A 20,311-nucleotide genomic window follows, 5' to 3' on the forward strand; every position below is an offset into this window, starting at 1 on the left:
ATTCTGTTTTCCCAAGATGACCACTGCATATTTCCTATTCCACATGACCTTCTGCAATGTGACCTTGCTACTCTCATATTAAGAGATGGGGTCTATTTCTCACTCCCTCAAATTTGGGCAGACTCTGTGATGACTCTGATCAATGATAAACAGCAGATGTGAGTGTACCAGTTCCAGGCCTGGCAACTTCCACTTCCTAACTCCTGGCAGTCCCAGCCTTTTAAGAAGTGTGAGAAGACTGTGCTGTGGGAAGCCCAAGCCACGTGGAGAGGCCCTGGAGGACAAGAGGCCATGCGGTGAGAGAGAGGCCCAGGAACACCAAGATGTGTGAGGAAGGCTTCTGGGAAGCGAGTCTCCAGGCCACGCCACCCCAGCAACTGCCATGTGGATCAGAGACGGACTCCAGTTGAGTCCTTCTCTAATTCCTAACCCACAGAATCATAAGCCAAATAAAAACTCCTCTGTGACAACATTCCACACTCACACAAAATAAGATGACCTATATAGATACAGTTCTTGGCACGTCCCGTCTTCTAGTCTTTTTTGGCCACTTCTTGGTTAGTTCAAGGTCCAGCCCCAAGCTGTACTTGGTAGGGTATCCAAATATGCATAAACACATCTAGAGACACCCATATAGTGTCAGGCAAGACACAAGATTTCTGGGCAGAGAACCCAATTGGGGAGGTCCTGGAGAAATCTGGTGCTGCAGTTGTGCCCAATTCGCTTCCTGACAACTGTCCAAGCAGCTGTAACTGTGTGAGTCATAGGCACAGGGAAGGCGAAGACTGAAGAGGAAGAAAGGAGAAGAATGCAGTTGTTTTTATTCTTCTTATACTCCTGGCAGGTTTATTCGTGTGAGAATATCTGCGAATATCCTGAGCTGAACATTACTGCTTTCTTTGCAGTTCCCATTTTGCCATGCACATATTTTAACATAATTCACGTTTTGCTACTGGTTTGTTTATCCATTCAACCAATATTTATTGAGTGCCTATTTCGTGCAAAGCACTGTGCAAGGTGCAGTTACATGTACCTTCTCATCACTCAGAAAAGAGCAGTGATGACTTTCGTGGCAATAGTTCTGGTATTCCAAAGGAAAACAAACGATAGGATCCTTAGGATAATGGCCAAGACTTCTCTGCAATTTAGTCTATTTATTTATTCTTAGTCTCTGGAGAACACGGCCACCAATGAATCCCAACCAGTTAAAAGAGCCCACTCCCTCCCAGGACCTCCCCTTCCGCTTTCTGACAGTCCCTCCATCTTCTCCAGGGTATGCCAGGATCAATGCATTAGTACTTCAAAGAAGCCTCAAATTGGAGTGCAGGCAGCACTTTCTAAAAAAAATGCTCAAGCTGTGATTCAGAAGCTGGGGGCAGGGGATACCCAGAGTCAGGGCTGGAATTTGACAGCACCACACAATGCACTCGGATCAGAGCTGGGAAACAAATTCAGCTCCAGAAATGAAAAATCTTTTGGTGTTGACAACATCTGTTTTATTTTGAAGGTTGCTAAGGAGAGTTCTAGCTGGGCCAACATTGTCCCAGTGCTTTACTTCATAGTGAGCCTCTTGTACGGGTTCGGACGGCAGGAATAAAAGCTCTCCAGATAAACCCCGATTCTTTTACTTTCAGATATCAAAGAATCACTTTGCTAACAGGGATGACGACCACCCTGCCTGGTCTCGATCAGAATTGGACTGTACCTTCTGCTTACTCTCTTATTACTCTTCTTCTCCCTGCCCCCTATCTCCCCACTTGCCAACTCCCCATCCTTGCCAAAGAAAGGCTAGTTAGGAAGAGACAGTGAATATCCACTAACCCAAGAGAGGGGGAGAAGGAGTTGAGGCTCAGGGCAGGAGGATGTTTAGCATCAAAGGAGGAAATTATTTCCTGGCCTTTAACGATTTGTTTTACCTCCTCATAATCACAATGCCATCCTCGGTGCTCAAAAAACTCATGGGACAGTACAGAGATGAAGCTCAAAACAGAAGAATTTGACCGGTAGGCCCATCCCATCTTTGTGATAATAGGGGTGGGAAGCAAAGCATCCCGCACCCCACTTGACCTCATCCTGCCTGAGTTTTTCTTGCAATTTCAAGATAGTGACAAAAATTACGAAAAGTTAGGGACACTTTTTCTCAGAGGGGAAAAAAAAAGAGAGATAGGGGAAGATGAGTAGAAAAGCACAGGACATGATGATGACTTTCACCCATGTGACAAGTTGCCATTTAAATGTTTGTCAACATTTGAGAGCCATTTGCTCCTCCACCCGTGGAATTGTACCCACCAAAAGAGACTGGGCAAGTGGAAGCTCCTACAGGTAACTGGTATCTGCAAATAAAATCACTTTGGGATTCCAGGGCATTCACTGAAAAATAATGATTTCCGAATTCTCTCTGAGACAGGCTTTGGAAAAAGCACCAGCTCCTGCTAGAGAACACCTAGGAAGCTAGGAAGAAGAAAGGAAGAATGGCAGCTTCTTCCTTCAACAAAGATCCATTTCAAAGAGCCATTCAGCAGTGCTCCTCCACTGCAAACCTTAACGAAAGGAAACCATATTCCTTCAAATGAGGGCACTGAGACAACTGAGGCCACATTATCTAAACACTTCCCTTGCCTGCCAGATTCTATTTCAGCCTGTTTTCCTTGCATCCCCAGCTTGGGATCTATCCAGGCTAAATTGTGTTTGCACTGATATAAAGAATGCTAAAATAATGCAAAATACACAGATATTCTGGAGGACAGATGAAACTGGAGGGGCCAAGAGTCAACGCCCCCAACCACTCACCCTGCCAGGTTACGTCCACACCGGCAGGGGCAGACGTGACCTCCGCCACCTTGTGCCAGCTCCTGTTGTGCCCGGGCACCCAGAGCGCCACGTGGCAGAAATAGTAGCCGGAGTTCTCTCTGCTAACGTCTCGAACCAGTAAATGGTAGGAGCGTGCATTGACGTGACTCAGAGCAACGTGAGGAGAACTGTGCACTAGAGAGTCCCTGTCCAGCCGTGCCAACACGTGGAGGCCAGGTGAAGTGCTGTCGGGCGTCCTGCTGAAGTACCACGTCACCTCGGGCCGGGCGTCATCCGCTCGGTCTGTTGTGATGTTGCAGGTCAGGTCCAGTTCCTTCCCTTCCGCCACAGACACGTTCCTGACCACAGCTGCTCTCAGAACTTGAAAATGAAAAACAAATACAATTTAGGGAGTCTGGATCCTGTTTGGTCCTTCCACATCCCTCCCTTTAGATCACCTCCTTTTCAGTTCTTATTGGAAATAAACTTAGAAACCTGTGGACAGCTGTAAGTGTGTGAGAAACATTTATTGGATAAAGTAACGAAGCATACCACCCTTCTTTTTATTTCACAAAAATAATAAGAGCAGCAAATACTTATATACACTTAGTATAGGCCAAGAACTGTTCTGAGTGCCCCACACAAAACCAACCCTACAAGGTAGGTACTATTAATATCCCCATTTTACTAACAAGGAAACCGAAGCACAGAGAAGTTAAGAAACTTACCCAAGCTCACACAGTTAATAGGTGGCAGAGCAGGGATTCAAATCCAAGCTATTTTTTAACTGCCACCTTATATTTTAATAGGAAGTCTGCTGAACATCCCAAAACTAAAATTATACTTTCTTCATGTGTATGATAGACTTGGGAGATTTTACAGAGAAAGGACAGCTCAATTCTGAATGGTAAATATTGTCAGCTGGGGGCTAGGAGGTGTGAGTGAAACTATCTCCAGGGTAAAAGAGGGGAAAATCCCAATCAGAAGGACCAGGAAAGTGAAACCAGATAATTTTCTTAATGAGTCATGTCTCCAAAATATAATGTACTCAGAGCATCACTTATTCCATAAGACATACCCACCTTAAAATCTAGGGTAAAACGTATACTCTAAAATCAAACACAATAATTTTTGGATTATCCAAGTACTGCCCTGTCTTGTTAGTGTGGGTAATGAAGTGTTGCCTATATTTAGATGCAGCATTGAAATATTTTGTGTCACAGTCTGAAGATGGATCTAGTTTCAGCATTCTCCTGTCAAGGTTTTCTACACAGAAATAGTTTATTCAGGGGATTTCTACATCTGAAATCAGAGTAGAGAAGCGTTCCAACTCATGGTAATGCTCTGGGCACAATAACTTGGGTGATAAAATAACCAACATCTCCCAGGGGATTCAGGGGGGGTTCTTCTAGCAGGAGTCGCTCAGCATCAACCGCTGCCCACAGTAAGCTCAGCAGCACAGGTTGGTGCCTAGTTCAGAAAACACCCAAACCAAAAGCCCACACCCTTTACAGTAAACTACTTTCATATGAAAATTTTCAAAGCCTGGCAACATTTGAAACAAGCATTTCAGACCAAGTTCAAGATCCACCTTTACAGAAGACAGAAAATGAGGTGCACACAGTACTAGAAAAAAGAATTTAAAAGCCCAATTTCTCAACTCCACCCACCCTCCAAATTCCTCCTCCTCTCTCACCCTTTTGGAAGGGCCAAAACTAATTGAGGGTATCTTTGGGGAGGATTCAATATGGAAACTGTCACCCTTAGCCTGGTTCTGAGGTTGAGTTCTCAGTCAGAGACCCCAGGGCACCATTCTCTACCAGCCAGCCATCTATTGGACATATAAAGAAGGTTCTAGAGGTAGCCAGATCAGTGAAGAAGTGGTCAATATAGAGCCATGGACTATCCTTATGGAGAACGTGGATTGCTAGGAAGTAGAAATATTGGTAGTGTTGCTTCTTCAATTGTATAGCTCACTTTGCAATTTTTCTCTCTGCAAGTGTATCAATACCTTGTCACATCACTAACCCCACGTCCCATATGGCCAAACTCCTCTTCTGCTACAGTTCTGGACTTTGGGGAGGCGTCACACGGGGCAACAGGATAGAGCAGGATGAAGGGAAAAAAAGAACCAGTTCTAAGGATGCGTAATGCAAGAGGAGGCCTCAGACAAAGCCTTTGGTGGTGCAGGTTTTCTCCTACTGTATGTAACTGAATTCATAAATTAGACACCAAGATTTATAATGACCAGACCATTCCTATCATACTGGAAGAATAATTCTTATAAGTAATATAGCTGCATTGTTTAAGTAGCTTTATGCCATTTACCATAACAATGTGATAAGAATATATAAGAAGCCAGCTATGGATAGTGCAGGTGTTGACAAGAAGAAAAAGAAAATCTCTACCTGAAATTTAGTACCTCCCTCCATTATGAAAGTAAGCGACAAATCTGGGTAGTACTACTTAGGACTTTGCCCCCAATAGAAATCACAGATATTTCACATCACATTATGGTTGTTGCAGTTATCTTGAAATAGCATGTACATTCATCGCCACTTAGAAATTACAGTAGTTGTTAGAGCTGCCACTAGAGGTTATTATTTAATGCATTAAAAAAGAAGCCCAATATCATGGCACAACAAATGTTTTAAAAATACTTTGATAACTTCAGTATGATTGTTTTCATTTTCATTCTATGTATTGTATTTTATGCATTAAAACCTGTTAATTCTGAGAAAGGGTCTGTGGGTCTTACCAGACTATCAAAGAGACAAAAAAGAGACCATCAAAGACACAAAAAAGGTCATGAACCTTCAGTAGAGTGAGAGCCTGATATAAAATTGCCTGCCTATTAGGCTTAGAGTGCTCAGGTCTTATAACTAGACATTATGGGTTTCGTGGCTTGTTTGACATAAAAAATACTTTACATTTGAAAATACTAAAGACAAAGGTAACTTTCTGCAAATCTAAAACTCTTAATTCTTCTGCTCCATTAGAATATTGTTTGATGCAAGTTGAATATCTGGGGGTTTCTTAGGACAAATTCTAGGCAGCTCACTTCTGATAAAGAAGGTAACCTGAGTTTATCCAGAAAGCGATTTCTGGGTTCCACAGAACCAAGACTGACTAGGAGGGGTCAGCCCCTCTGCTGCAAGAGCAGCTCCCAACTCATCGATGGTCACAGTTGCTCAGAACCTCAGCCCTGCTTGTCACCACCTACTTCAACCAAATGCAGCACCTCCGTGGCAGTATAAATGCAGAGAAAAGTACTCAGGACAAGGCAGCTTGCAGAGGCAAAATACTCCCCCACGTGTATTGTTTCCTGCTTTCCTTCCAATCTGAGCAACAGAGCAGCCATGTACTCACATTTAGGCTCAGGAAATATGTCCAGCCAAGGTCTTCCCAGTTTGGAAAACAAGAGGTAGTGGCAAGGGCAGCAAAGTATTCAGAGGATGATATTAGACTACCCACAGCAATACCATCTATCCATCTATCCACAGCAATACCATTACCCTGAAACGGTGTCTACACTGTTTCTGCTGAAGCTGGAAACTCCACGGGGCCCAGGAAAGACTCTCACACCTCCCAGACCCCAGGGCCCAGCACAGAGCTGATCATCCGGTATGTTCTCTATCAATGCTTGCTGAGCAGTGAGTCAACAATGGCTTGGTTGTCTTTCTTATTTGTCTTTTATTTTTTATGGGTTTTCTAAAATGCATGTTGTATTTTCTTAATTACCTGTATAACTGGAACAGTTTTGTTTTGTTTTTACCCCTGATTCATACACAACAGGATGAAGAGCTTCCTGAGTAGACCCCAGGGCTGGGTGTTCCTGGCGTACATTTCATAAAGGAAAGCAAGGGAATGCTGAGCCCTAGAGAACTCACCTAACAGGGGATGGTGGATCTGAGGGGAGCTGAAAGGCAGGCCTAGAGGATCCACGTTACACATGAGGCTGTGGGGTGAGCCTGACAGACATCTGCAACAGCCATGGGGTGGGGGAAGGCAGGGCCAGGGATTCAGCAAACACTTCCCAAGCTAAAGCTAAGGGAGCAGGCCGTGGGCAGCTGTACCCCAAAGCCCCTCTGAACACCAGACCCAACCTCATTCCAGCCAAGGGACTGCCGCACTTACTGCCTTAGCATTATATGTATGCTGCAGCTCCCACGGGCACAAATTCAGATAAAAAGCAGCAGCAAGGCAAAACTGTAGGCACCCCTCCACAAACTATCAATGCCAGCTTTCACCCTCACACTCAATGGTTAGACTTCACACGCCGGACAGAAATAATTGTCAGAAAAGGATAGGGACTCTGGCTCTTTCTACGATCAGTGGTTGAAAAATAAGATACAGTCTAAAAACGTGTGCTTTCCAGAAACTCACCAGTTGGTTGGATCACCACGGTGGCAACATCCACCGTTTTTTCTTGAATTTCCTGCCAGGTGCCCTGATCCCCGATCCACTCACTGACCACACACTTGTAGGAGCCCTGGTCCGCGGAGAGAGCTCGGGACACGGCGAGGCGGTACACGTCGCTGCCCACGGTGTCCAGGCGCACGTCTCCGCTGCGGTAGCGCGCCTCGTACCCCGGGCCCGCGCGGAACCTGCTCTCGTGGGTCAGGGAAAGGACGCTCCGCCGGATGGGGCCGCGGGCGACCTCCCACAGCACGGAGAGGTGCGTGTGCAGCGGCGAGGCCGTGGACGCCGAGCAGCGCAGCTCAAACGGCTCCCCCTCCCGCAGGCTCAGGGTCGCGGAGGGCTGCGAGCTGGAGCTCACGTGCAGAGCGTCGGCCAGCACTGTGGAGAGAAAACAAGGCTGCTTCAACCACACTGCCTGCGGCCACACCGATTCGGCCACTTTCTAGGACTTTCTGACCTTGAGCCTCCACTGCTGCTGTGACCAGAGGCAATTTCCTCCTCTGTTTCCCTATCCTATGCCTCCTTGGGCACCTTTTCTCATTTTGACCCATCTATAATTGCAGTTGACTTTCTGACTTAGAAAATAAAAGTAGAGGCATGTAAAACCCCCGCTAGAAGCGTGAGGAAGACTTTGTTACCAGTGCCTTGGGGATGTGCCCCTGCCATCCTTAGACAAGTTACTCTACCCCTCTCTGCCTCAGTTTCCTCATCTCTTAAAAGGGAGTGCCAAATGGACCTACCTCACAGGGTTCCGGAAAGGGTTAAACAACTTAAAACAGGAAAGTGCCCAAAACAGTGCCTGGCACTTGGCAATCTCTATAAAATGATTGTCGTCTATTATCCAACACTCATTTGATTAGGATACAGAACTGGGGAGTGAAGCCAGCAAGATCCACAGGGAAAGGACGGCATGAGCTGCTTGTGGTCTAGACCTGGAAATGCCCAAAAATGACTACAATCACCAGACTGAATCTGCAGGATGGAAATGTGGCCAGAGAAAGCTGAATGCTGAAGCTCTCTTCGGGCCCACCAGAAGACGGCTGGGGGCTTCTGCAAAGTTGAGGAAAAGGGGCTTCTGCAGTGAGTGTTACTTATGAAGAGAAGCTATAAGCAACGAGCCCTGGCACTCTGGTTACCTGAGAGGGGGCCTCTGCCAGCAGGTGGGGAAAACCCATCAGGCTTTTCTATGGGCTGGATAAGAGAATCCTCAAGCACCACTATGCATCATCTCTTTGGTTTTCCCTACAATTTCACTCCCAGAAACTAAGTTGGTATCCTTGAGGAGGGATTACTCTGGATAACAGAAAAGACAGTCTACGTCTTTAGAAGGACACAAGACACATTTCTACTGCAAAGTGAATATAAGGCCACTCTAGGATATCTATATTTCAGTCTGTGAGTTTGACTAACACAACTCAATTCTCAAGGCCAGTTCATCCCTCAGGGCACAGACAAACAGTTTCACGACCATGAAGGTGAAGGCCAGGGGGACCTGGACCACGCAGGGAACCCACCGGAGGGTCCGCCTGAGCAGCCAGCCAGTCTCTCGCTTTCTTGGTCATCCATCGGCTTCCTTGACCCAAGGAAAGCCTCCCCAAGTCCGGAGGAGAAACAAAAAGACACTGGGGGGAAATAACTCCTCAAAACAAGAATTGTAAGGGAGACAAGGGTGCATCTGATCTAATTTGTGTGCGATGAATACAAAATGCATCACATTATTCAACTCAAATGTAATGCTATCTTACAGGACTTTCTTTAAAAAACCTATTTGAGATCCTCTATATGAGTAAGGAAGAGGTAATGGAAAAAGTAGAAATTTGATGTTTTAATATCTACATAATGGACATGACTCTTCTCCCCTCATGACTCTAACGAGGGAAGATGTATCTGACATGTGGTATCTACCTCTACTCATGTACATCATCATGCACATCTTTAAAGCCATTCCTACTCTGACTTAAATCCTTTTGGGAAACAGGGCATGATACAAATAAATGTATAATTAAGTAATAATAATTATAGCAATAATAATGTTTCTATTTTGTTAACCCCAAACTAGTTTGTTCCTTCTCTCTTACTAATTAACTTTTTTTAGGCAAGTAATTAACCTATGCTCTTCCATTTCTTCATGTGTCAATTAGGGAAATTTCTTGCTCTATCTACTTCATTGGGTTCAGATAATGGAATGGGTGAATAAATCTAAAAGTACTGGAAAAACAAAAAAAACAGAACGTTCCAGACATATTTGCACAGCTGGGTCAATTTTGTGTTCCATCATAAGCTAGGAGTGACCAAATTATTCTTTTTCTACATATAACCCATAACAACTTCTCATACAGACACTTAAATCATGAAGGACACAAAAAAAGATACGCGTTTTAAAGTATCTCTTCTTCCCATACACCTGAACATTATCGTCATGTCCATCACCTTCTCACCACTAACCTTCATTCAGTGTCCTGAGGCTTTACACATACGACTCACAACCTTTATGGTAGGTACTATTTTACGGGTGAGGAGGCTGAGGCATGGAGCAGCTATATAACATGCCCAAGGCCTCAGAATTGACAAGCGGTAGAGTAGAGCCAGGGACTGGACTAGCTGAGCTCAGGCAACTTGCTCCAGAGCTGGGCTCTCTACCACCACACCATGCTGCCTCCAAATCACAGGCCCCAGAATGGCTCATGATTACACTGGAGTGAACAGGGAGGGCCCCCCAGAGGCACCTGGCCCAACCTCTGTCTTTAATCAGGTAAGATACTACCACCCCCTTGGACAGATGAGGGGACAGAGCCTCAGAGGAGTTAAGTTGCTTGACAAGATCATGCACAGCCGAGTGGCAGAGGAAGGTCTGGCCTCCTGGGATAACGACCCCATGTGAGGACCATACCTTTAACCTGCACTGTATCTTCATAGTTGCCCTGGACGGTGGCATCAGTGCTGGGGGTTGAACATTTGTAGTGGCCTTGGTCCGAGGGCTGGACGTTCTTGATGTGGAGCTCCACGGCATCGTTGGCAGTCCGCCTCAACAGGATCTCGCCCTTCCGCAGCCGCTCCCAGTACAGCTGGGCTGCGAAGCCTGCCTCCCAGGTGCTGGCGAGCTCCACAAAGCTGCTCCCCGAGGATGAGAAGCTCCAGTCAAAGTTCTGCTCACTGGGGCCATCGTAGTCACTGACGTTGCAAGGGATGACCAGCTCGGTGCCCACCACCCGGACCAGGCTCCCAGCAGGGACTCTCACCACACGCCCTCGACAAAGAGCTGCAACAAGAAGACATGCAAGGTGGGTCATTAATTAAAGACGGTCTTTCCAGTATAAATGAGGCAAGTCTGTGTTTGCACCAGCCCACAGGGACCAGGCAGAAACGATAACATCTGAACTGCAGGGGAAAATGACGTCCTACCTAAGTCTCTGCAGAAGAAGGTCAAGCTCATTCGCAGAACCATCAGCTGAGACTACTCCACTGAACCACTGAAATGACTGCCTGTTACACAACCAGTTTCCCAGGATTGACAGGGAGAAAGGAAAGTATTAAAAGTAGGCTAACCATAAACCTGCATAGCTTCTTTCAATGTGTTACTATTTAACATACCATTATCACCCAATGTGATGCAGAAATACTTTAGGTTTCCCATGATACAAAAGGACTGCAGCTAATCAAGTATTTACATTTCTGCCCATTCCCCTCATCCCAAGAGACCATTCCCTGGGGCTCCTGAGACCTGATTTACAATGATGGATGCCAATTTTTAAATCTTAGAGCAGCCTGCTGATAAAATGATTTAACTCTGGTTATCTGACATTGCCTATAAATTAATTTTAAAATATGACGACTCTACCAAGTATTAATTTTCTATTTTCTGGCTTATTTTCTTCTCTACTCTTTGCCCTGATCTAAATTCAGAATGAGGATGGAGAAGCACAAAGGGAGAAAGTGCTTTATCTGGCTGGTTGCTGGGCGTTGTTAGGAATGCAGCTGCTAGCTGCTGGGAAGGGCCCAGGAGAAAGCCCGCTGACATTCCCTCCCCGCAGGGCTGCAACTCACTGGCCTCTGGGGAGGGCCCTCCGGGACCCTCACCTGCGAATTTCCCCCCTTAAGAAGTCTGCACTGCAATAAACCTCAGCACAAGTTTATAGAATGCATTTACCACCTGTGCTCAGCATTTTAGTTCAGGCCAAATGAACTTGGATGGCTTGTTTTTGATGTTCTAGGAATAAAAGCAATAAGGCATGACAGTTGAAAAGGCATGGACCCTGAAACCAAGGAGATCACTGCTTAAATCCAAGAGACTTCCCTTAGCTTTGGTTTCCCCATCTTTAAAACAGGGCAGGAGGGATTCAATGAGTTAATGAAATAAAATGCCTCGTTGAGACTCTGCCAGGTAGTAAGGGCTGAATAAAATGGGAATTTCTATTATCTATTTTCCATTTTGTATTCTTAACATTGTTGCTCGTTTTTTTCACTGGTTCAGTTCATGTTTTTCAATTTTTGGGTTGCCACCCATTAGTGGATTGGGAAATGAATTTAGAGTGCTTATGATGAGTGTGGTTTTTTGTTTTTGTTTTTATTTTTGTTTTTAATGAAATTAAAGGTACTATCATTTCAGGTTATGATGAAAGGCATATCTTTGTCATGGTCAAAAAAAGTTGAGAAACATTTTTTCAAAGCCATCTCTTGCTTTCTCCACTCTTTATCATTTACAAGGGAAAAAAGATGCAACCAAATAAGAGATATTGTGATGGTGTGGGATCTGAGCAGAGGGCTAACTGCCTTCCCCTCACAGCTGGAGGTGAGATCAGAACTGATCTCCAGTCTAAGAAATGCTTCTGGACCCTAAGTCACTCTTCTTTAAAATAAAATGAAGTTACCGAAGCTGGTAACTCAGAAGAACTAAGGGTCACATTTCTTCCTGGGTAGCATAGAAGAACCAGACCCAAATCCTTAAGGAGGACTGCTATAACCTTCTTTCTGAGGCAACTCAGTGCCTGCAGGGTAACATCCCACTACTTCCCACTACTTCCGGCAAACTTGCAGCAGACCTGTGGCTGCTGCCCAGCATTCCTTTCTTTCCCAGTAACTGCCCCCTCAGCTGGGCTGACTCTGCACATCCACCCTCCTCCCCAGGCCCAGAGAAGGGCACCAGGGCCCAAATCAGGTAAATCAGAATCCTCCTGGGCTCCGTTAACAGAAACTTCTAAGAAAGGTGCTTTCTCGTTCTTTGGCATTAGGTTGCCATAAAGATGATTTACTCTGAAGCTGCATGTGGGCGACCCTCCTGATCATGTAAGTCATCAGCAGTGGGACAGATGGAGAAATACTGCCAGGACAGAGAGGTGGAGAAAACATGCCTTAGTGACCTGATGGCATCACCTGAGCCTCTGGATCCAGCCTCACCTTTGAAGTCATTCCGTAGGCACCCATACACACACACACAGACACACATACACTCCTTCCCCTGGACATTTCACTCCCTTGCCATTCCACTCACCCCCACTTATGTTTCTTAAGCTAATTTCTATAACTGGTGATTCACAGGCATTGGCATCATAGCATAACTCCCCAGCAGTAACCAACTCTCTGAAGCCATCATCACCACAGTTTGAAAAAGGAAATAGGTGGTCACTTTTTCACATTTAATTTTAGAGACAAACGAGATAACTCTGACTCTCCCGAGGAGACTTTTCAGAAGGAAGCATCAGGTGAAGGGAGCCTCGAGAGGCAACCCAGCCAAGGGCTTAACCTCTTTGTGCCCAAATGTCCTCATCTATGAAATGGAGATGAGAGTCGCTGCCCCCTCTTAGGGTTGAGGTAAGGATTAAATGAACTGATGCACCTACAGCACTTGTGACAGCGCCCGGCACAGGGTAAGGATGTACTGAGCTATGCAGGCTGCCTCCTGAATGAACTGGGTCATTCCCACTCCCTTGCTTCCTTGCAAAGTGTACAAAGGAATTTCCAAATCTGTGAATCTTTACGATACCTATCCCTTGTTGGCCAGGATTGACAACCTGCCCAATGGGATCTTTGGGAATGAGACCACATCCCCTGGAAAGCCTCCTCTATCTTTATTCTTAGTGATCAGGGCTTTGGAAACTGCTCCCACTTCTTGTCTTGTCTCTCCAAGCCTTTTTTTCCTATGACTGCCACAATGATCTTTTTAACACACAAATCATGCGACTTCACTGATGAAAAATCTTTACTGACTCCTTATCACCACAGGATAAAATCTATCCTCCAGTAATCCCCAATGGTATCACCCAGGTCCAAGCCACCATCCCTTCTCAACAACCTTCTAACTGTTCTCCTGCCTCCTATTCTCAGTGCAGCAGCCAAAGTGATCTTTTAAAAACTTATATTGGATTACTCTGCTCAAAACTCTGCAATCACCTCCATCTCGCTCAGATAAAAGTTGAAATCCTTACAATGGCATCAGGCTTCACAGGATCTGCCCTTTTTACTTCTGGGACCCCATCTCCTCTCCCTCTGTCTCCCTCTACTTTACTCCAGCCATGTTCTCCTCCTGATGCTCCCTTGGACAAAGCAGACCCCTTCCATCCTCAGGGACTTTGCACGTGTCCTCAGCCCGGAGCACTCTCAGTTATCCACATTGCTGGCTCCTTCACCAGCTTCCCATCTTTATTCCAAGGTTACCTTCTCAGTGAAGCCTCCCTGACCACCCTAAATCTGCAGACTCATCCTTACTCCTGCCAAGTTTTCTTCTTATGACTTCTCACTAATATACTCTGTGTGTGTGTATTCATATTTTTAATATTTTTTTATTGTCTGTCTCTTCCTACTACAGTGTAAAGTTCCATATAAGCTGTGATTTTTTTTAATTAAATGCAATTTTATTGAGAAATGTTCACACAACATATAATTCATCCAAAGTAAACAATCAATGGCTCACAGTATCATCATATAGTTGTGTGTTCATCAACACAATTTTAGAACATTTTGATTACTCCAAAAAAATAATAAAAATTTAAAAATAAAAAATAACACCCAAGACATCCCATACCCATTACCTCCCTATTATATATATATTGCGGTTATTTTATTACTCATCTGTTTATACACTGGATCCAGGGAGTGTCAGTCACAAGGTTTTCACAATCACCCGCTCATATGATATAAACTATATAGTTATTCAATCATCATTAAGAATTAAGGCTACTGGATTACAGTTCAACAGTTTCAGGTATTCCCTTCTAACTATTCTAATACACTAGAAAATTACAGGAATATCTAAATGATGCATAAGAGTAACCTCCAGAATGACCTCTAGACTCTATTTGAAATCTCTTAGCTACTGAAACTTTATTTTGTTTCATTTCTTTTCCCCCTTTTGGTCAAGAAGGCATTCTCAATCTCACAATGCCAGGGTCAGGCTCATCGCTGGGAGTCATGTACCATGTTGCCATGGAGACCTACACCTCTGGGAGTCATGTCCCACATAGTGGGGAGGGTAGTGGGTTAATTTGCAGTTGGCTTAGAGATATAGGCCACATCTGAGCAACAAAAGAGGTTCTCTGGGGGTTACTCTTAGGCATAGTTATAAGTAGGCTCAACTTCACCATTGGAGAGATAAGTTTCATAAGGGCAAGCCTCAAGATCGAGGGCTTGGCTTATCAAATTGGGAGTACCTACTAAACAGTCATTTTTGTCTGTTTTGCTCAATGCTGAATTGCCAGTGCCTGGAATAGGGCCTGGTACACAGTAGTTGTTCAATAAATAGTTGCTGAATAAATGACAAAGTCTTTGTGATCTGTCCAGGTCTATCAGTTCAACTTCATCTCCTGCCATTCTCCCACCCCCCAATGTTTATACTCCAACAAAAGAAACAACCCTTAGCTTTCTGAAAATGCCTGGCTCTCTTGTGTTCCACTGCCTCTGCTACATGGTTCCTTCACCTGGAATGCCCTCCCAGCAATCTCCAATGTGAACAACTCTAGCAGGAGACAGCTCCAGCACCAGCTCCTCTGTGTAGCCTTCCCCCTTTCCCCTGTGATCACTTAGGCACGCCTTCTTCCATGTTCCAACTCAACCCACAAGAGTACCTTCAACATCGGCTATGTTACATTTCCGCTGGGAAAAGTAAAGCAGATATGAACAGATGCCTGAAAGATCAAATTCTAATTTGAAAAGATATAAAACCAAGCAGAGTCTTGCATGCAGAACTGGGATGTCCCCTCATCCATGCAAATCAAGATTTCAAAATTTGGTTACAGAATTTCAGCTTGTCACCAACAATCTGGTATTTAGCAAAGATTTCCTTTAATATTGATAAATAACAGCTAATGATATTTAAAAATAAGTATAACTTGTAAAAAGTAAAGCATATGGCACTTTTCAAATAAAAAAGAATATCTACATAGCCACACTGCCAATTTTTTGTCACAAACTGTCGCTGTAATAGTTGATAACTGAGGATAAAAAGAACAAAATTTTCCTCTGGTTTTCCAAGTTTCTAAGTGTTTCAAATTAGATTCTCAAACCCTTCTGTGCCTGAACTGTATTAGTTTAGTGTTCCATAAAAATGTCTTTACTAAATTATACCTTAAAATTATGGCTTCATTCTTTTTCAGGGATCAATATGAGAAACCTTCATATGAAAAACATTTCCTTATCAGCCTTAAAAGTACTATTAAGGACACTATTGTGTTGTTCAGTGGCACAAGAAGCTATATGATAAAATTCCCTTAAAATTTAGAACCAGAAAAAAAAATGGCTGTTGATGGATAATTGTGTGTTCTTTCCCCAGAAAACAAGAACTATATAGATATCTCTTACCTCTCAAACCAGTAACCATAGCCACAGAATACCATGGACACTCTAGACAAAATGTACTTTAATTTCATCTTTGTGGAGTGGTATTAAGGCTTCTATGCCAAACCACTAGTAATCCCAATTACTAATTGTTCCAGCATCATGTTGCAATGCCATGATTAGATTAGAGTCCTTCTTAGATAAGTTTCACAACCCTCTACCCTCTACTCATGTTGCCTCCTTTAGTGGTTAATTTCATGTATCAACTTGGCTAGGTTATAGTGTACAGCAACTCATTGTTACTGACTGTTACTGTGAGAATATATCATGGATTTTAATCATGACTCAGTTGACTGCATCTATCGCTGATTGCATCTACAATCAACAAAGGACAGTGCCCTCAGCAATGTGAAGATGAGTCTCCTCGACCAATCAGTTGGAGGTCTTAAAGGCAAAATTGAAGATTCCAGCAGTCAGAAAGAAGAATTTCTGTATCTATTTCAGCCAACCAGCCTCTCCCGGGGATTTCAACATTACCTCCATTGATGTTTCCAACTTGTGGCTTCTCCTAAGGAATTCAACTTCGCCTTCTTTGAGTTTCCAACTTTCAGCCTGTCCTATGGAATTCAGACTTGCCAATCCCCAATGGTCACATGAGCCAACCGCTATAATAAATCTCATCCTGTCAGTTCTGTTTCTCTGGAGAACCCTAATACACCTCCAAACTCCCATTTTTTTAAAAATTTTACCTACGCCTACAAAGAAAAAAAAATCTAATACAATCGTTACTGCTAACTTCACCTTTCTTTTCTCCTATCCCAGCTTTTGAGACCTTCTCTCCTTAACATAAATAAAACTCATGTTTCCTTTTGTGCCTTGGCTTCAGGAAAGTTCAGTACTAAACATGATGGTCAACTATGGCACCCATCCATAGTTTAAGTTTCCAATAATTATCTCCTCTCTCTACTTCTTCACCTTCCTCTGCCTTTCCTGCTGCCCTTGTACTTTTGATCTTTCTCCCTTATTTTAAGGTTTTTATTGCATGTGGATGTGTATTTCATTGTCAACTGCCTGAAATACTTTGTGGGGGGTGGGGTGGGGAATGAGTAGGGTTCACATTGCAGAAGACCAATAATCGAGACTTCCAGTCCTGGAAGACTTATGCTTTCTGCTTAACCCCACCCAGAACAACTACAAAAGATGGATAAAATGCAAGAAAGAGCTAAATGAAGGCCTTGAGGAGCAATCAAGGCAGCCAGGCTCAGGGGGACAAGATCACAGAAACATACTGATGTGGGTCCTACACTGTCCATTGCTTTTTCTCTCGAGATATTTGCCAATTTTTAAGTGGCATAGGCCAGAGACTAAGTAGAAATTAGTAGCTCAGAGCGTCCAGCAGCTCATGGAACCAAGAAGACAGCAATCAACAGGGCAAAACGTGAGAGTAGGGTGGGATCAATGGAGCATCCATGTTCTAAGGTCTTGCATTATCCAGGAAGCAGAAAAAGTACTAACTTAGGGTAAACATTAATAAGTCAACAATGTATGTTCTAATCACTAGAGAGACCACAAAAATGAAAGAATGTATTACTAACAACTAATGGGGATGTGAAATAATAAAAAAATACTTGATAAATCAAAGAAACCATAATTTTAGCTAAAACTGTGTAAGCATTTCTCAAATATTTGTTCTGTAACATACTCACTTTGCTTAATTAGCAGATCTTCAAATTTCTCCCAACAACAAGATTGAGACAGAGTAAGAGTAGAAATAATAATGTGCTGTGTATCTGCTATAAGGCGCACACTGAGCTAGGCACAATTCAAAACTCATCTTGATCCACAGAACAGAACCATAAGATCAATTTTATCATCGATACTCTGGACTTCCTGCATAATTTTGTAAACCTACAACTTCTCTAATAAAACCACAATGACAACAAAACACACATGTACACACACACAAAATATACTACGTAGATATGAGAAAACTAAGATTCAGGAAGGTGAAATAACCAGCTGAAGGTCATTCCAGCTATTATGTGAAGGACTCAAACCCCAGTGTATCTGGCCTACATACTGCACTGTTGAGCCAAGGAGGGGCTAGTTCGGTTTGCCTTCAATTCCTTTGTTGATATTACCACCTTCTGTTCTTTGTTTTTTCCCCTTTATTCTGAGTAGGAAGAAGAGACAGCTTGAAATTCTCTACAAACTATTTCAAATCCTCCAAGGACAGCCCAAAGCAGATAAGGAGCAAAGTAACATAGAGAGGAGTTCGCTTAGAGAAGGAATATTATATTTTCTCAATTATGAAGTAGACTGAAGAGAGAAATAGAAGAAATGGTTGTCAAACTAAATTTCTGGTCTCTTCAAAAATTTTTTCTGACATACTACCTTCATTATTTTAAGTGATATCAACTCTAACCACACATTTCATACTCAAAAAAGGCGAGATGAAAATTATTCTAAAATTATATGGGAAGGACTTTGGAAGCCCTTTGCCCAACTTCTCTGTAGGACAGACAATTAACAACCAAGAGTTGATTATTTCCAGATTACTATTTCCTCTACCCTTGGAGTACTCAAAGAAAGTTCATTTTTCTTCTATCATGAGAAATGAATGAGAGGCAGGAAAAGTCAGGCAAACTTTTCAAGGTAAACAGAGAGACACACCAATGAAGACTAAACTTTACTTATCTACCCTCTTCCACCTCCTCATGATATCCACGGGAAAGCGATTTTATGTCTCAGTTTATCATCACCATTATTCTAAACCAAGACCTGCAGAGTACAGCATATCAGCAAAGGATTTTTGTAATTGTTTCTATTATTGCTCAAATGTTATCTCACAAGCTGCCTAGAAGCAAATAACCTGACTTTCCAATCTGAACCATTTGTAAGACAGGTATCAGCAGTTATTGAGCCCGGTGGTACAGGCAGAGCTGAAATACTGAAACTAAAAAGCTTATGGTGTTTCAGTTTGCCTTCTAAATGGATGCCCAAATCCCCTTTCTGATTCCTTACAAGGCCTTCAAGAAAGCCTGGGGGGGAGGGGGCAGGGCGCTATGGATTTCCCCATGGAATTCACAACCCACATGTGAGCTTGCTCTACAATGAAAGAATCCAACACACAGACGCTCAAACGTGTAAACACTTACAGAGCCTTTACTGGAGTGCCTGACTCAACAAACGAAAACCCTTTGTCTCCTCAAGTCTGCCACTGAGAGATCTGGCATGAAGGAAATCACGCTTTCATCTAGACAGTCCCTAAGTGACAAAAATGCAGCAATGTACACATGAAACAAGTTACAGCCAGCAGAGAATGTGTAATGAAGTCACATATGGCACCACTGCAATCCCATCTGAAAGCGAGTAAGGTTCTACCAGAGCAGCCCTCATCGTCATTAAAAAAAAAAAAATGTTCAGCTATGACCTCCCTGAAGATACACTAGACAAATGTAAGACAGTATTACTCACACAACAAACAGGCATTGGGCACGATGCCCCTGTGCTAAGCCATATGCAAGAAAAGTGAATCAGCCTCTGGATCCTCTTTTAAGGCATTTATGGCTTAACAGTCACAGGTGTACATGAAAATTGTCATATAAGGAAGGATATAAGTAACCAAAGAGAGTGTCAGAAGAAAGTGAGTTTCTAGTTCTTGTGGTCTAGTGCTGTGTATTTGGATTTAGTGTGAGAACATCAATTACACCAAGTGGAAGAAATGTTTCCTTCGCAAGCTAGTTCTTAGAACTTTAAACAACAAAACAGCTTCCACTTCAGCAATGATGTTGTGGCACTAGAGCCTTTTATAGGGAAGACAGTGAGAGGGTACACTGTGTCAAAACACTGATTTGTTTCTATCATATTGGCATCTGGAGATAGTTAAGACTTTTGAGTTTTAAACAATGTGAATATGTTCAAAGTATTACATTTGAGGTTATGAGTATTTAATATATTCATAGTACCAAAACAATTAAACTGGAAGTGGTTTCTTTTCTCATTATAAAGGTTTAATTTTACATATGCAGTTATTTGATGTGATCTTTAACCCTTAAAAAAAAAAAGGTGGAGATGTATTCAATTGTTAACAATGCCATGAAAGCATTTCATTTCTCTTGAGGAAAAGTGAATTTCTTATCAGAAAATCTGGCTGGCCCTGTAATTTAAATTAAAATAAAAATTTGGAAGCAAAAGAAAAAAGAAAGTGACGGTGTTTCCATCCAAAGGGATTAGGTAAAAGCTTCCTGAAGTTTCAAAATTTGCACTGAGCCTTTGAAAGATGGTGGAGACAGAGAGGTTGGAGAGGGGATGCTGAGGCAGAAGGTGATTT

The 20,311-nt window shown here is 43.2% G+C and overlaps 1 protein-coding gene across 1 annotated transcript in view; it reads right to left on the reverse strand.

Moving 5' to 3' along the window:
* Positions 1-20,311, reverse strand: part of PTGFRN (prostaglandin F2 receptor inhibitor) — a 74,011-nt gene that overhangs the window by 33,401 nt on the left and 20,299 nt on the right. Inside the window, exons 2-4 of the mRNA XM_037826275.1 lie at positions 10,103-10,471; positions 7,177-7,590; positions 2,791-3,171 (exon numbers count right to left, since the gene is read on the reverse strand). Coding sequence (XP_037682203.1) covers positions 2,791-3,171; positions 7,177-7,590; positions 10,103-10,471 — 1,164 coding nt within the window. The remainder of the gene's footprint in view (positions 1-2,790; positions 3,172-7,176; positions 7,591-10,102; positions 10,472-20,311) is intronic.

The sequence above is a fragment of the Choloepus didactylus genome, chromosome 2, assembly GCF_015220235.1.
Source record: "Choloepus didactylus isolate mChoDid1 chromosome 2, mChoDid1.pri, whole genome shotgun sequence".
In the NCBI taxonomy this organism is placed as follows: Eukaryota; Metazoa; Chordata; class Mammalia; order Pilosa; family Megalonychidae; genus Choloepus; species Choloepus didactylus.